This window comes from Apodemus sylvaticus, chromosome 10 (genome assembly GCF_947179515.1).
Source record: "Apodemus sylvaticus chromosome 10, mApoSyl1.1, whole genome shotgun sequence".
Lineage (NCBI taxonomy): Eukaryota > Metazoa > Chordata > Mammalia > Rodentia > Muridae > Apodemus > Apodemus sylvaticus.
The window spans coordinates 45,703,803-45,719,858 of NC_067481.1; the positions used below are offsets into that span (position 1 = coordinate 45,703,803).

At 49.1% G+C, this 16,056-nt stretch overlaps 2 protein-coding genes across 3 annotated transcripts in view; both read right to left on the minus strand.

Moving 5' to 3' along the window:
* Window positions 1-55: 55 nt before the first annotated feature.
* Dhrs13 (dehydrogenase/reductase 13) lies at window positions 56-6,238 on the minus strand. Its single transcript, XM_052197223.1, has 5 exons — window positions 5,983-6,238; window positions 5,778-5,896; window positions 4,421-4,544; window positions 3,971-4,282; window positions 56-1,011 (listed from the first exon to the last, which is right to left on the minus strand). Exons 1-5 carry the CDS (start codon window positions 6,107-6,109, stop codon window positions 566-568), a joined length of 1,128 nt encoding a protein of 375 aa, XP_052053183.1. The 5' UTR covers window positions 6,110-6,238; the 3' UTR covers window positions 56-565.
* Window positions 6,239-7,959: 1,721 nt separating this feature from the next.
* Phf12 (PHD finger protein 12) overlaps window positions 7,960-16,056 on the minus strand; it is a 42,483-nt gene continuing 34,386 nt past the window's right edge. The window contains exons 8-15 of one of the 2 annotated variants that reach the window (XM_052197217.1): window positions 15,663-15,821; window positions 14,377-15,172; window positions 13,127-13,252; window positions 12,387-12,530; window positions 11,018-11,116; window positions 10,154-10,236; window positions 9,522-9,660; window positions 7,960-9,190 (exon numbers count right to left, since the gene is read on the minus strand). In XM_052197217.1, coding sequence (XP_052053177.1) covers window positions 8,856-9,190; window positions 9,522-9,660; window positions 10,154-10,236; window positions 11,018-11,116; window positions 12,387-12,530; window positions 13,127-13,252; window positions 14,377-15,172; window positions 15,663-15,821 — 1,881 coding nt within the window. In that variant the 3' untranslated portion in view covers window positions 7,960-8,855. Of the gene's footprint in view, window positions 9,191-9,521; window positions 9,661-10,153; window positions 10,237-11,017; window positions 11,117-12,386; window positions 12,531-13,126; window positions 13,253-13,303; window positions 13,401-14,376; window positions 15,173-15,662; window positions 15,822-16,056 lie in introns of those variants that run through there. The other variant, XR_007979925.1, reaches the window with a different exon arrangement.

Here is a 16,056-nt window from a genome sequence, read left to right on the forward strand (position 1 = left end):
AAGTGTAGCGGCGGAGGGCGGGGCCGGCATGTTGAAAGAGGCGGGAGCCAGCGCATCCGCAGTCAGCTTGCTTTATTCCAGGGGGCTTGGCCCCCGAAGCACCTTTGGGGCACCCCAGTAGTATCATCTTGCTTGATCTGCCCTACAGCAGGTCCCGGGGCGACAGTCTTTTCCTAATTCCGCCTCCTTAAAAATGGGGGTAAATTAACTACATAGCTAGAAAGTTCCAAAGGGCAGGATTCAGTCAGTAATGTTTAACATCTGCAGTGCATCAACCACAAAGTCTCCGGCCCTTTCCCGGGGCAGATCACTACTCAGGGAAGGACCCAGAAATCTGAAAATCACATTCCAGAACAACACAGTATCTGACACATCATCCCTGAATCTGGGGCTACAGTGTGTCTTAGGAAGTAGTATTCATTTCCTTTCACATGGAAAAGGGCTGTTTAGGGCATGAAAAGAGGTTCCGAGGCAAATGTGGCAACCCCTCAGAGCCCAGGCACACAACCGAGACTTTGAGGGATCCCTGTGCTACAAAAGCATTCTATGCTGGGGGTTAGGAAAGTTACGGTGTAGGTTCATCTTTCACCTGAATTCTTCGCTGTGTCAATTTGGATAAGTCTTGTGAGCCCCGATAGCTACGAGAAGGTCCAGAAACTGTGGTTTTCTCAGGGCTGGGGGCACTCAGAGAAGATGGAGCCCTGGGATCCTGAGGTTCCGGCTCTTCATCAGGGTCATCATCATCTCCAGGCCCAAGCCCTGCCAGCTTCTTGGTGGCCTTCCATAGCCGACGAGCAGCCCGGTCATCTCTAGCAGCTGGGGAGACCTCCTCCACATGGCAGTTGGCAAAATATCTCCCGCTGAGGGGCTCAATGCCTTCCTGCAGAGCGCAGTACAGGGGTGTCTGGGCACCCCCTTGAGGTGCCCGGAGCACCAGCCAAGCCAGTGGGCGCAAAATAGGACACAGCCATCCCGGAAGGTGCCGCAGGAAGAGCTCCGAGTTCACAGGTCCTGCAGGCAGGAAGAAAGAGGATTTGTGGAGGAAGGCGGGGGGGGGGGGGGGGGGGGAGGGGAGGAGATAGGGGGGTGAGTGGGGGGGGGCGCCCAGCCACCAGGCAGAGAGAAAAACAGCTAGGAGCAGAAGGTAGACCCTGTTTCCAGGGAAAGCATTTACTTCCAGGCAAACTATCTACCAGGTATTCAGGGGCCCCCGCAAGGTGATTTAACCCATTTCCCACAGAAAGCCTTCCTACCAACCTAAGGGCCTGTACCTTCCCATCTCCCAGGCTTGTGTGCTCTTTGTTCTTTGTTGTTCAAACTCTATCATTTCCCCCTCCCCTTTTTTGGTGCTGGTGACTTGAACCCAGGGCTGTGTACATACTGGCTGGTACCCTATCAACTGAGCTATATCCCTCCCTGGTCCTTTCTTTCTTTTTTCTTTTTTTTGTTTTTGTTTTGTTTTTGTTGTTGTTGTTTTGTTTTGTTTTGTTTCCGAGATAGGGTTTCTCTGTGTAGCCCTGGCTGTCCTGGAACTCACTCTGTAGACCAGGGTGACCTCGAACTCAGAGATCCGTCTGCCTCTGCCTCCCAAGTGCAGGGATTACAGGCATGTGCCACCACCGCCCGGCTTGGTCCTTTCTTTTTGAGAAAAAGTCTCACTCCTTTATAAGCCCAGTCAGTCTGACCTCGAACTCACAGCAATATTCCTGCCTCAGCTTCCCACTGGGGTTACCAGCATAAGCCCCACAGTGCCTAATTTATACCAGCTTTCTTCTTCTTCTTCTTCTTTTTTTTTTCTTTTTTTTTCCGAGACAGGGTTTCTCTGTGTAGCCCTGGCTGTCCTGGAACTCACTCTGTAGACCAGGCTGGCCTACAGAAATCCACCTGCCTCTGCCTCCCAAGTGCTGGGATTAAAGGCATGTGCCACCACCGCCCGGCAAAGATTTATTTATTTATTATATGTAAGTACACTGTAGCTGTCTTCAGACACTCCAGAAGAGGGTGTCAGATCTCATTACAGATGGTTGTGAGCCACCATGCGGTTGCTGGGATTTGAACTCAGGACCTCTGGAAGAGCAGTCAGTGCTCTTAACCGCTGAGCCATCTCTCCAGCCCAGCCAGCTTTTCATCTATCTTGAGTCCCATTCCTTTGTTTAGCCATCATTTTTAAGAACCTACAGTATATCAGTCACAGTTTTTTAACAGTAGGGATCTGTAATTGTAACAAGAGCTTACTAAAGGTAAGTAGCATTATTGTCACTGTGATTACAGAGAAGCCCCAAGCAATGGTTTTCTAAGATGTTAGGGGATGATCTAGGCAGGCCCTGCCTACTGTAGCCTATGGTCTGAGGACAGATGATTCACCAGCTTGGCCATCTCTCCTCTCCTGCCTCCCTTCTGGGCACACCAGCCATCCTGCAGCACATCAGGACCGACCGGCTGCCTCTGTGCTTGTTATTTGATTTCTGAGCATCAAAGATCCTTTTATCCCTTTCAGATCTGTGTTCAGTTCTAACTAAGTGCCTTCCTTGACAGCCACTGACAAAATAAAATGTTACATCTGAGAACTCTAGGTCCCTGTTTTCCTGTTTATCTTCCTGTTTATGTTATTTTTCTGATTTTATCGCCATTTGTCATAGGATATGAGGGCAAGGTCTCTGGTGTTTGCTTTGTCTTCTTTCAGAAAGACAGGGTCTTAGAGACCAAGGTGACTTTACTACTTTTGTCCCAGCATATAAATCATGCCTACTGCATAGTAGGTACCACAAAGAAAGCGCGCCTTGACTGGATGATACATTACTTACCATCATCACCATCCTAACTTTTTTTTTCAGTGGTGTCAGGGATTAAACCTAATCTCAGCTTGGCATGGTGGCTTATACTGGGAATCTAAGTATGAGGCAAGAAGACTGGGGTGAATTTGAGGCTTGACTGAGCTACACAGAATTCCAGGCCAACCTGGGCTCCAGAAAACCGTCTCAAAACAACCAAACAAACAATAAACAAAACCCAACAATCCACTAGATGGCTCAGTAGTTAAGAGCACTTGCTGCTCTTGTAGAGGACCTCAGTTGGTTCTTTTTTTAAAAAGATTTTATTATCTTTTTAAAAAGATTTTTTATTCATATGAGTACACTGTGGTTGTTTTTGGACATCCCAGAAGAGGGCATTGGATCCCATTACAGATGGTTGTGAGCCACCATGCAGTTGCTGGGTATTGAACTCGGGACCTCTTGAAGAGCAGTCAATGCCCTTAACTGAGCCATCTCTCCAGTCCCTAGGTTGGTTTTAGCACCCACATGGAAGGAAGCTCACAACCATCCGTACCTCCAGTTCTAGGGGATCTGGCCTCTGTGGGCTCCCCCCCCCCCAGTATATATGCATGCAGACAAAACTAACACACACACACACACACACATATGAATAAACTAAGCCAGGAATGGTGTCCCACACCTTTGATCCCAGCACTCTGGAGGCAGAAGCAGGTAAGTCTTTGAGTGTTTGAGGCCAGCTTTGTCTACAAAGTAAACTCCAGGTCAGCTTAGTCTACATAGTGAGATCCTGTCTCAAAACCAAACCAACCAACCAACCAACCAACCTAAACCAACCAACCAGCCTAAACCAACCAACCAACCAACCAACCAACCAACCAACCAACCTAAACCAAAGGAAGGAGGTGAATGGCACAGCTCAGGGCTTGCTGTACTAGGACAAGTGTTCCACCGCTCAGCTGCAGCCCCAGCCCTCTTAGCATCACCAGGGCCTTGTTTTATCCCCTAGCCAGTGGTCAGCATCCAAGCATGCAGGTGGGAAAGGAAGAAAACACACGAGGAGAAAGTCTGTTCCCAAGACCAGCAAGGAACAGGTTTCGCTTTGACCAAGTTTCTATTCTGTGACTCAAAGGAGCCTGGGGGGAGGGAGGCACACACTAAGGTACAAAGATGCCAGAGCAGTCAGAGTCATGCCTCACCTGGGTGGGCAGCATAGCAGGTAACACCAGTGCCCTCAAGCTGGGTGGCAAGCTCCCGGGCAAACAGCACGTTGGCTAGTTTGCTGTCAGCATATGCCCGAAGCTCCTGCTGCCAGCCTACCACTGGGCAGTCCAGACGTGTGAAGTCGAGACGACCACGTCGGTGGGCAGCAGATGACACTATTACCACACGGCTGGGGGCACACGACCTCAGGCGGGGTAGCAACAAGTGTGTCAGCAGAAAAGGGCCAACATGGTTCACTCGCAACAGCAGGTTAAAGGTTTCCCGAGTCCGGCCACAGGAGCTGATCCCTACGGCAGAAGCTAGGCATGAGGTGCTGTTATAGGTGCCCCATGGGTCTTAGAATCCCCACTTGTGAGATGTGTCTGCTGGAGGGTCTGCCTCTCCAGGTTACCAGCCACCCTCCCACAGGGCCTGCTGCTCCTCACCTGCATTGTGGATGAGGATGTCCAGCCTTGGCTCAGAGCTTAAGAAGGCTGTGGCAAAGGCCTGCACGGAGGCCAGACTGGCCAAGTCCAAGGCCATGAAGATGACCTCATTGTTTCCACTTTCCTGTGGAGCAGCAAGGGCTAGGATTGTTACAGGCTATCTCCCTTCTCCTCCCTCTTCCCAGGCTTCTGAGAGCCTACCCACTATGACTAAAACCAGCCTCTATGCATCAGCGTGTAATGCATGTGTGAGTTCAAATCTTGACTTTGCCTCTAACTAGAGTGTGACTTCAGACAAGATACTGAATATCTTTGGGCCTCTGTTCTCTTACTGAAAAATGAGAGGGTAACAACAACAACAACAACAATAATACTTTCTACTGGAAAAAAAAAGTTGGGAGGATTAAATCAGATAAAACACATGTATGTCTGGTGTGGTGGCACATTAACTGGTTATCTATCCTAGCTACCCTTCACCAGTTCAAGGCCCGTCTGAGCTAGAGTTAATATACATTAAATACTCAGTCAGCACTGGGAAGGTATTTGCCATTACCGTCCCTTGTCTTTATTATCATTTACCATAAAATCAATTACATAAAATCAATGTCTACCTGTGGTAGACAACATCTTGCTATGTAGCCCAGACTGCCTTGGAACTCATGATCTTCCTTCCTCAGCCTCTTCAGGGCTGGAATTACAGAGGTTTTTTCTTTTTCTTTTCTTTCTTTTTCTTTTTCTTTTCTTTTTTCTTTTGTTTTTTTTGAGATAGGGTCTTAGGATGTAGCCCAAGCTGGTCTTAAACTCACAGAAATCTACCTGCCTCTGCCTCTCAAGTGCTAGGAGTAAAGGTATGTGAGCCTCTTACTCCTGTCCTCTGCAGTCTAGACTCGGCACAGTTCTAAGTAATTCATTAGAAAAAGCCATCGGGATGGTCCAGAGCCGGCTGAAGTGTCTTCTCTGCTCAGCTGTCTTCAACTCGATGGTATCTGTAAGGGCCTCCAGAAGCCGGCTGTGGCTCAGAACCACTTCAGGACAATCCTCTAGTTCCTTGCCCCGTGTCTCTCCAATAAGACTCTCTAGTTACAGGGCGTTCGCACCTGCTGTTCTGAGTCTCTTCAATAGCCTAACCCTTCCTTCTCTGTCGCCTTTGCCAAGGATGGCCTTGACCACACCTGACTTCATTAACTCTTTCCGATTCTTAAAGCTCTCAAGATTAGAGACCACAGCAGTCCCTGCATTCTCCTTCGTGTTTAAGGGATAGTGAAGCTCTCCTTTCAGATCTCGATTCCTCCCGTCGCTCTGCTCTGCTCTCCGCGTCCCGGGCTCACCCGCGTCCCGCGTTCCCTTCTGGCCTCACCTGGCGGAGGTCGAAGGCGGCCGCCTCCCCGCGCTCCCGGCTGCGGCAGGCCAGCACCACGCGCGCTCCCCGGCGCGCCAGCTCCAGCGCTGTCATCTTCCCGATGCCGCTATTGGCTCCTGCGGGCGGCGGGTGGGAGCCAGCTCAGCCGGTCGGGCCGCGGCCACCCGCCCGGCCTCCCCGCCGCCCGCTCGCGCGCACTCACCAGTGACCACGACCGTGCGGCCCCGCAGGCTGCCGATGCCGCCGCACGGTGGGGCCTTCACCAGGTTGTAGTAGACAAGCACGTAGGCGCCCAGCAGCAGCCCGGCGCCCAGCAGCAGCATCTCCATGCCGGCAGTGCTCCCGGTTCCCGCCCGGGCCTCGTCGCTCCCGCCTCGGCCTTGCGAGGGCGGCGGCAGGCTGGGCAGGGGTGTGCGCGCACGCGTGGCCCCTGCGAGCGCCCCCTAGGTGTGCGCCTGCGTGCCCTGGCGGCGTGCCTAGGCGAAACACCTCGGAGTCCTGGGAGCGCCCTCTAGGCTTGTGAACTCCCGGGAACGCGCTCGGGTATGTACGGGAAACATCTGCGTGAGGGACTGGTGGGTGTGTGCATGCCCAAGGCCCAGGGATCTCCGCTCAGGGTTTGGGTGTACTTCTGGATTCTGGGCGGGCGCCGGCGTGAGAGCACTGCGTAGGTGTCTGTCCCCATTGCGGGAGTCCTCCAGGCTGTGCATGCATCTGTAGTCTCCACCAACGCGTGTGACTGAATGAACATCTCTGTTTACTCTAGGTGTGAGTATGTAGCAGTCTCTCAGTCTGGAGTCCTGTGTACATGAATGGGCTCATGTGTTTGGAGTCGGGTCCTGTATGTCTTCCCCTCAATGAAGCAACTCTTTAATTTCTCTTCATTATCCAGCCCTTCCGCTCGGCTTCTAGAACCTTTCGTGTTACAGGCCAGAGACATGAGGCTTCTCATGATGGTGCTGACAGGATTGTCAGGATTCAATAATTCTATGGCCCCACCCCTTTCCCTGTCGATTTTTGAGGTGGTTTCCCTAGGCCCTAACTTGGCCAACCTCAAAACTGCCCCAAAACAGTGGGTATTACATGGCTGCTACTCCATCTCCTCTGCCTTCAAAAAGGAAAAAAGCAGTAAAGTGTTCGGAGGTAATTTGTTTCTGGAACGGTTCGCAGGTAGCAAGACTAGGTAGGTAGACACTTCCATTACTTGGGAAACAGCGACTGAGGGTAAGATGGGCAGGGATATCTAGGGATGTGGGTGTAGGCATTGCTGGCAAGACCTTTCCTAGGACTTAACTGATGTTTGACAATTATGACATGCCTAGCAGTGTGAATAACCAGGTAGCTTTTAGGAATTTAAGAAGTCCTTGAAGAGGTGGAAGCAGCCTGGCAGGGACAAGAGTACAGTTATATTTGGGAGCCAGGGTCAGATTTCTGAGACCAGAGGAAACTCCTTATTTAATACTGCACGTGTGTTCTTAGAGAACAATTACAGACGCTGTGGATGTAAAACTCACCTTCTAACTCTATCAATAGACTCGAATACATGAATGGGTACCAGTTAGCAATAGTGCCAGAACTAGGGGACTGTTCTCAGGAAGAACTTCCTGAATAAACCATCTCCAGGAAGAAAGCAGGGAGTTCGGCTTTGAGGATGGCCTGAAAATTAGAATTAGAGTAATGCAGCAGGGTTGATGAGCACAGGCTGGAGCAGTGGTCCTTAACCTGTGGGTCACGTCCTTACCAAGAGTCATCCACCCCTTCACAAGAGCTGCACCTCAGATAGCAGACATTTACAATTTGTGACAGTAGCAAAATTAAAGTTATGAAGTAGTAATGAAATACTTTTAGGGCAGGTGGTTACCACACATGACAGACTGTATAAAAGGGTCACAGCATCAGGACTGTTGAGATCCACTGGTCTAGACTAGATTTTACTGTATTAGGGCAGCCTTCAAAAGGCAAGCCCTCCTGTCCAGTCCCTCACCACGCTTTGCCCTCCTGTCCAGTCCCCTCAGCAAGCTTAGGCTCATTTCTCTAACATCTGCGTTCTCTACCACAATTCCCTCAGAGAATACTTGAAATTGACACATGTTCAAAAGGTGCAAAAAAATGAGATCCAGGACACTTCCCCCCACCCCCTCTAAGCATGATGACAGGTAGGACAGACAGGCAGAAAACATAATTTGAAGTATTTTTGGTTTTTATATACAGAATACAGGAAAGTTTCTGTAAAGTCTAAAACATTACAATTACTATGTACATTGGTACTAGCTGTGGGGAAGAGGAGCTATCTGGGGCAAGGAGGAAGAGAAGTGGTAAGAACAAAAAAGGACACAGAACAGGTTTACGACAAAACGCCTTCGCTACAATAGACAATTTGAGAAAAACACTCTACCACATATACTGTACACAGCTTTTAAAAACATTGAAAAAATGCCATCACTAGATGTATTTACACAAAATCCAAATACACTTTTCCTTATTTGAAATAAAATAGATGGACAGCCAGAAAAAGAATTCATTTCTCATTTGTCCATATACACAGTAGCTACCTGTAGTGCAACTGCTGCAGAAAGGGAAAATTCCTTGTAGGGTGGGAACCATGGAAAGGAGTGGGTAGCGATCTTTATATTAAATAAAACAATGATATTGTATAGATTTTGCTGTATGAAAACTGTATTTTTTCTTTTTAATATAAAACTATTGTCACTGCCACAAAATAGAACAAGTTTCTGATTATTTTACAACAGCGGGCAGGTGGTCGAGGGGGAAGGAGCAGGAGGCGCGGGAAGGGATTATGCTGGAGGAAGTGTCCAGACCAGGGCCTCCCCTCCCTGCCTATGCCGTTCCTCAGCTCGGGTCTGCCGCTTTCCCATGAAATGTTGAGTACAAATATATGTGCAAATGCCCCCTAGAACTTGAGAAAAGAAAAAAAGTCTTAAAAAACAGTCAAAAGGTTTTCTTCATTTCATGCAAAGATTGTAGTTGAGGGTTTCTGGTATAGAAAACACCCGGGCTTGGTTCGTGTACATTTTTGCATTGCAGGAGTCTTGGGTGGGTGTCCAGGCCAATGGCCTAGGGAACGGAGTTGGAGCGCAGCACAGGGCCCTGATGGGGCTTGAGAGAGAGTTTCTCCGCCAAGACCCCATCCTGCAGCAGGTTGGCATCGCCTTTGGGCTGTTTGGTCGCAAACTCAGTGATGCTGAAGACAAACTGCAGGCAGCCCAGCTTGATGTAGCTGCCATGGTGTAGTAAGGCTGTGCCCTCCCAGCCGGCCCCACTGCCCCCGATCAAGCTTGAGCTGCTGGCTTTGCAATTGCAGGGTCTCCGCTGTGGCCCCTGGGCCTGGGAACTCATCATGGCTGCCTCCTCACTTGGCTCTTCATCCTGTTTCTGGTGTCGGCGGCGCCCTGGGAAAAAGGGGCATGGTCATAGGAGGGGAACAGTGAACCGCTGACCTGTCTGGGATGACTGGCAGTACTGGCCCCCTGCATCTCCCCATTCTACACTACATGATCAGGGCTGAGGATGCTCAGATGGGGCTGGAGTCTCAAGTCCCCAGAAGGGTCTGATATATGTGGGTGTTCAGCACTTGATTCCTGGTGGCTTTTCCCAGGCCATCAACAATGAGCTTGGCCAATGGGACTGGCAAGGCAAGGAACTGTAGGTCATTGACAGCATGGTAGAACCAAGGTGACTGGGGCCTTAGCTGTGTGGCCACAGGCCTCTGCTCCAACTTACTGATGACACTCTGTACTTTGGCAACAATACTGCTTGGGGGGGTTGGCGGGGTCTTCTCAGAGAAGTCACATGAATACAGCACATTGTCCACCGTTGTCCCGTGCTCACTGTAGTTTAACAGCTCATAATGTTTGGTATTCTGAAGAGGAGGAGGGGAGATAATGATGTGTAGTTGCTGTGTGAAGCCTTGGGAGAGACTATCAGGCTTGCTGCTCTACCTAGTGAGGTCTCATGCTCTTCCTCAGTTATAGCCTGCCTCTTTCAGAATTCATCAAGGCTCACCCCTGTGAAAGCCTGCCCGAGTGACTCCATCTTCCCCCTCTGCCCCTCAGCACTGACTCCTGTTGATCGGATATTCACTGGCACATGATTATGATGAAACTCAGGGACACACAGAGCTTGGCTTCCCTCAACTGTTTCTGTGAGCAACATCAGTTGTAGCAATAGCCTGCTCCTACAAACAGGTTGCCGTGGTGGAATGCCAAGCCCTTCACACTGAGTCTTCCCTTCCAAGATGGACAGGAAGAAAGAGGGCAGGCCTTTCACCTTTGCCTCTGCCTGAGTGCAAAACCCAGTGCTGGGGAAAGACCTTAGGCTAGGACAGCTCCCTCCCACCCAGCTCTGCCCCTCACCTCATCGTAGAATATGCAGGCATGTTTCCCGGACACGTAGTTACAGTGACCATAGTTTGTAAGGCACACATCCATGTCAGCTCCTGCAAGGTGGCAGGAGTCAAGGAAAAGGCAGAGAACAGACTGTAAGGTGTATGTGTTGGGGAGGTGAAAGAGAGGGAGTTAGCTTCTGGGTACTTGCTAGTAGAAACTTCAAGGTAGCTCAGAGACTCTTATTTTTTCCTTTATAGTAATGGGGTATAGCTTTGAACTCTTGATCTTCCTGCCTCCATTCCATAAGTCCTGAGATTATAGATACATGCTGGAAAGTTCAGCAGTTCCTTTTGTTGTTCTAAAGCTAATCTGTGTTAGAATACATGGCTGCCTTCCAGACAGAGCAGTACGTTACTGATGAGAATGGTATACCCATGTGAACATAATAGTGTAGGAGGGCTCTTTAAAGGGCAATTTCTAGGGGTGATCTGAGGTATGGTGGGAAATGCCCGTAGTTGTAGTACTTGAAAGGCTGAGGCAAGAGGACAGACATGAGTGCAAAGCCACCCTGGACTACAGAGGAGACCCTATCTTAAATCATCTTGATGACCAAAAATAAACAAACAAATAAAGGAGGGTCATATGTGAGCCTATTACACCCCGAGAATAAGGAAGTGTCCTCTTCTAAGTCCTTCCTTACAGTGTTTCAGACGCTACTGAGAGGCAGTTAAAGGGCCTGACCAAGGAAGCACCCACTGGATTGTCTGGGTTCTCAGTCTCTCTTGCCTGGACACCCACTGGTTAGACCCATCAACCTCTGAAAGGGTTTCTCTGAGTATCCATCTTTAGGCTGAAGATCCAGTGCCCCTCCCAGACTCCTGGCTGGCTCACCTGTCCCGATGTAGAGGGTTCGATAGCACATGTTCACAGCTCCTCCCAACCCTAAGAGGGGGTAGAACACAGCTCGGGCCTGTACCTCCTTTCTTTGCACTACAAGACAAACACAGGGATAGGATCATTCAGAAACCCAGAACCTGTGACCCAAACACAAACCGACAAAACCTGGAACTATGGTTGGTGGCCTTGAAAAAAAAAATCCCACTGGGTGACTAATGCTCAAACTCACACCTGACCCAGAGCTGCTTCAGGGCAATGCTTTACCCCACCCATAGCATTTCCAATACAGGTTAGGAGGGATCTTCATTGAAGATGGTTACAGAATTTGAGAATATTAGTACTTTAAGTTCCTGAGCTCCTGATTATCTTAACAAGGATATTCCAACTGGTAATAAAAAAGAAAACATGGGAAAACATAAGGCATAGGTCAGTATTTCTTAAGCTTTAATGAGCACTTCAACTGCCTATGGATTCTGTCAGTTATAGTTTAGTTATACAGTACTTATCCAGTAAGTCAATGGATTTGATTCCTAGAACTACCGCCACCCACATCCAAAAACTGATTTTTGTTGTAGTGAAAGGATCTAGAATTTGTAAATTTGAATTTCCTGCATTTGAGTTCACACACACTTGTTAGAGTTCATATATATTTGTGTTCACTATACACAAACAGCTATCGGTGTTGTTCCTCATATTCTATTTTTTTGAGGCCTAGAATTCAAGAAGTAGATAAGGCGGGACAGCTAGCAAATCCCAGGGATCCATCTATCTCCACTTGCTCAGTTCTGGGATTGTAAGCATGTACCACCATACCTAGCTTTTATTATGTGGGTTCTGGGATAGAACTCAGGCTTCTTTGCCAATTGAGTGATCCCCCTAGTTCTGGAATTTCGATTTCTATTAAGCTCTTGAGGTTCTGATATTGCTGGTATGATACAGTTCCTGGAGCATCAGAGGATCTGACAGTCCGAGCTTAGAGATAATCAAGTAGAGTTAACATTGGAGTCACAATTTCCTACTGTTTTTCTATTTCTCACCTTGAACCTTGGGAAAACCTTACAGTTCAAATATTAAAATGTAATTGAACAGAAAATACACAACATATACCCAAAGTATTGGTAGCTGCTTTGCTATGAATCAAAGTGAACTTGTGTGAAAGAAAGTTATGGCAAACTCCCCAAGTCTGATCAAAAACTTGTTTATCTTGTTTGTGCTGAGAATAAAATTCACGGTGCTTTATTAAACCCAAAGGTACAGAGAGTTTGAGCTACTGAAAGCAGAGATTCTCCATGGAGCAAGGTGGTCATTCACACACATCAGACAGGAGAGCTGATGGTGTGGTGGCAGGGATGTGCACCCGCACCTTCTGTGTGGTGCCCTCCAGAAGCGAGCGGATGTGTCCCAACACTGCCCGGTGAAGCTTGGACCCGGGAAGGGAAAAGCTGATGTATTCTCTGCAAGGCCAGAAACTTGATCAGCTTCTCATCCAACATATTTATCTCGATTTCTATCAACCAAAGAAAAAGATCAAAAGAACTGAGAGAAATGGAATGTGGAAGCAGATAAGGGCGACAGGGCAAATCCAGCAAGTGACTTTTGTTCAAACAATATAAAGTCCAAAGTGGAACAAAGATCTGGAAATGGGTATTTCACATGCTATTTGCAATGAGAAGGGCCCAAAGCAGTGGCTTCTTGTAGTAAGGTAGGCTAATTTTAAGTAAAGAAAGGCAGAAGCAATAATCCCAAGTTGCCTGTGGGGAAGAGTCTAGATGTCTGATACAGACTGACCCTTTCCACCCACTCTCTGTGCAGAGAAATCCATCCCTATTCTCTTTAACTGTTCCACAGATGGAAACAAGTCTCCCGGTTCTGTTTTGCTGCCCAAACCAAGGGATCTGCCTAATGTGATTCTGTTCTTCCCCACTGGTTCAGCTTGGCTGTGTTCTCCTTTTCTTCATCTTTGATTATATTGTGTAAACCCAGAAGGCAAGAGACAAGAGATATAGTGCCTTCTTTCCTATTCTTCTGCCCACATGGATATGAGTATCCCTATCTCCTTATCCCTCTTCAAAAGGAGCTGAACGTTACTGGGACATCACTCACCTCCATTGACATCCATAAATGCTCGAAGTGAGTTGGTGAGGTCCACCATGGCAGTAGAGTTGGCTGGGAAAGAGGGTACGGTTAAAGCGCTTCCTATGGATAACGTGCCGGGGCTGACCTTGCCATCTGGGGACGGAGCAGGAAGACTGTTACTTACGTCGCCTGAGGGAAACCCACCGGTCCAATCCCCCATTGTTGAGACAGTTCTGGATTTCGGACCCAAGGTGATGTTCCCTTCTTGATTCTCAACCCACAGGCTCTGGAACTCCTAGAGCTAAAAACGTGTGGTGAGGAAGGGTAGATGGAATAATAACACCCGGGCACGCAGGATTTCCAGAGCACTGAGAACTGTTGCAATTTACTATTCTGGAGCAAGTGCTGAGTTGCTTTATGCTTTGGTTCATGACCACCTACCTCTCTGCTACTTCTATTCTTACAGAAGCAGCACCTGCAATTCCTATCTGCTGAAGCACAACTGAGAGTTTGCAAAATTTACTCACACTAGCATTACAGAGTTGGAATTAGGACCAGGGGCTCCCATGAAAAGAAATCACAGGCACCTGGTTCTGACTGGGAGGATGGCGTCAATTCATGTGAGAGAACACAGGTGACAGCAGCGTATGAAACCCGATTCAGATGCTGGGATCAGCAAGCACAAGGTCCAAATGCTGCCTGGGACAGCTGAGAGAACAAGTCTATACTGGGCCACGTACTGACCTACAGGATTCTCTTTAGGGACATGGTCAAGGGCAAGCTTCTGGCCCAGACCAACCCCTGCAGGCATCCCACCTTATAACTCTATGAAAGGCAATGCTGCTGTCACTGCTTCTTGAACATGAACATTCCTCCAATGAGCTGGCTCTGAGAATCTGCATCAGATGTAGACTTAGTCTCGTATGTGAATGTATACACTGAGCCTCAGGCTGACCCAAGTGGTTCCAGAAAGCATTGTGCCTTCTGAGATGATGGAACAGACAGGCAGAAGACTAGGTCCAGAAGGCGAGAAGAGGGGCCAGTGACCCAACTGCAGTACCGCCACTGACCTGGCAGGTCACCCTAAGGAAGTGACTTAGTGAAAACAGCCCCAACTTATGGCTGGCATAAACTATTACAGCTTTCCTTTTGCCATAGAAATACAGGGAAGATGATCACTGACACAGAGATTAAAGGCCTCAAGTATTTACTTGAACTCTTATGTCTGTGCTATAAACCAGGATTATTCCAGATAATACCGGAATACTGAAACTCACCTGATGATGGCGCTGGTGAGCAGAATCGTTGGTTGGCGCCTGTGGCCAAGATACTGTCTCCTGCAGCTTGGGGGGGAGTGAGCACCCGGGTGGCATTTGGGGGTGAGCCCAGAGGCCTCGATTCTGCCGACGAAGGTCCTATCTGTGATTGGACAGTCTTTCTATGCAAAGTGCTGGTGTTCTCGGTGCTGGCACAAGAGCTGGGAATGGAAGGGGGCAGGCTTGGGACAGGCACCAAACTCCTCTGGGGACAAGAGCTGGGGCCAGTGGCATTTTCTGTCTTCACAATGATGCCGACGGTGTGGTTCTGAAGCCCCCCAGCCGATGGTGGTGTGAGGGGCCGGGGCCAGCCTTGCCGGTGTGTGAGGCCTGGTAAAGGGGTGTTGGCGCCAGGAAGCCGCCGGGGATCCGTGGAATCAGTGGGGCTGCTGTAGAGGTGTGGGCCATTGGCTTTTACCTCTGTGTTCACTGGCCCATTGGCAGTCCCACAAGGGGCTTTCTTGGACTTTTCCACACAAGAACTGCAGCTGATGTCCTCTAGGGTTGGGGGTTGGTGGGGTGGAGAGCAGCCCAGGGAATTTTGGGTGCTCATTGCTGAGGGGCAGGACAAAGGGTAGTGGGAAGGTAGAGGTGCCTTGTCAGCGGTTTGCAGGGAGGTGGTGATTGAGCTGTCAGTCACAATAACAGGCTTAATATCAGCCTTCTCTGTCTGTTCAGAGTCCCAATGCGAAGGCATCTGCTTAGCAGATAAATGTTTCAATATGCTGCACTGGAGCGCAACAACACTACAGAGCCACTGCAATGGAAGGAGAGGAGAGGAGGTGAGAGGCCTGGGAGATGGTGGTCCATCCTGCCACAGTGGCCAGGGCCACAGCAGAGCTGACAAGCACTGTTTCCAAGGTTCCAACACGAGTGACCAGAAAGGGATCCCACCTTCATTCCCAAGCAAGACTTGGCAGTATAATCTCAGCCAGTGGAGCCTGAGATTTCCTGTGATCAACATTCAGCAAACACCCCACTATCTGTTCTGTGTCTGGCACTATCACCTAACCTCTCCTCATCTCTCACTGCAGTACAGAACTGCCCAGCTTGCAGCAATGGGGGACAGATGAGGAGAGCCTGTTTGACAGAAGTCATCTTCTTGCCTTTGGTACATGAGCTTGGGAGTCTCCAAAGGTCACTCAAGTTTTAGTGGATAGGAGGTAGGGCAGAAGTAGGAATGACAGACACCGAGACTCTGGTGACATGGAAGAGATTAGACTTGGGATCCCAAATCTTTCACTCACCTCTTGCTGCTCTGCTTGGGTGGCTAAGTGCTCAGAGTTCAAAAGGTGCGTTTGTGGTTCCTCAGGGACCCCACTGCAGATCAGCTCCCCGTCCCGAATGGCCGCAGGTGCAATAAGAGGGGGTGGAAACTGGTACTGAGATTTTATAGCATCAGGAACCTGGTCAGGATAGGAAAAAAGAGAAGGTGATAATGCCAACATGCCCAGTTGAATGTGACCTAATGAGATACTATTTTGATTGAAGTACTGGTGCCCAAGGGACCATCTCCCTGCGACCCACCACAACCAAATGGGTTCAGTATGCTGCAATTGTTTGGGATGCCCTGTGATGCCAGCAGACATCTTACCCTGAAAAGGTACAGAAACAGAAACAATAGCTAGGGACTTCATTGTT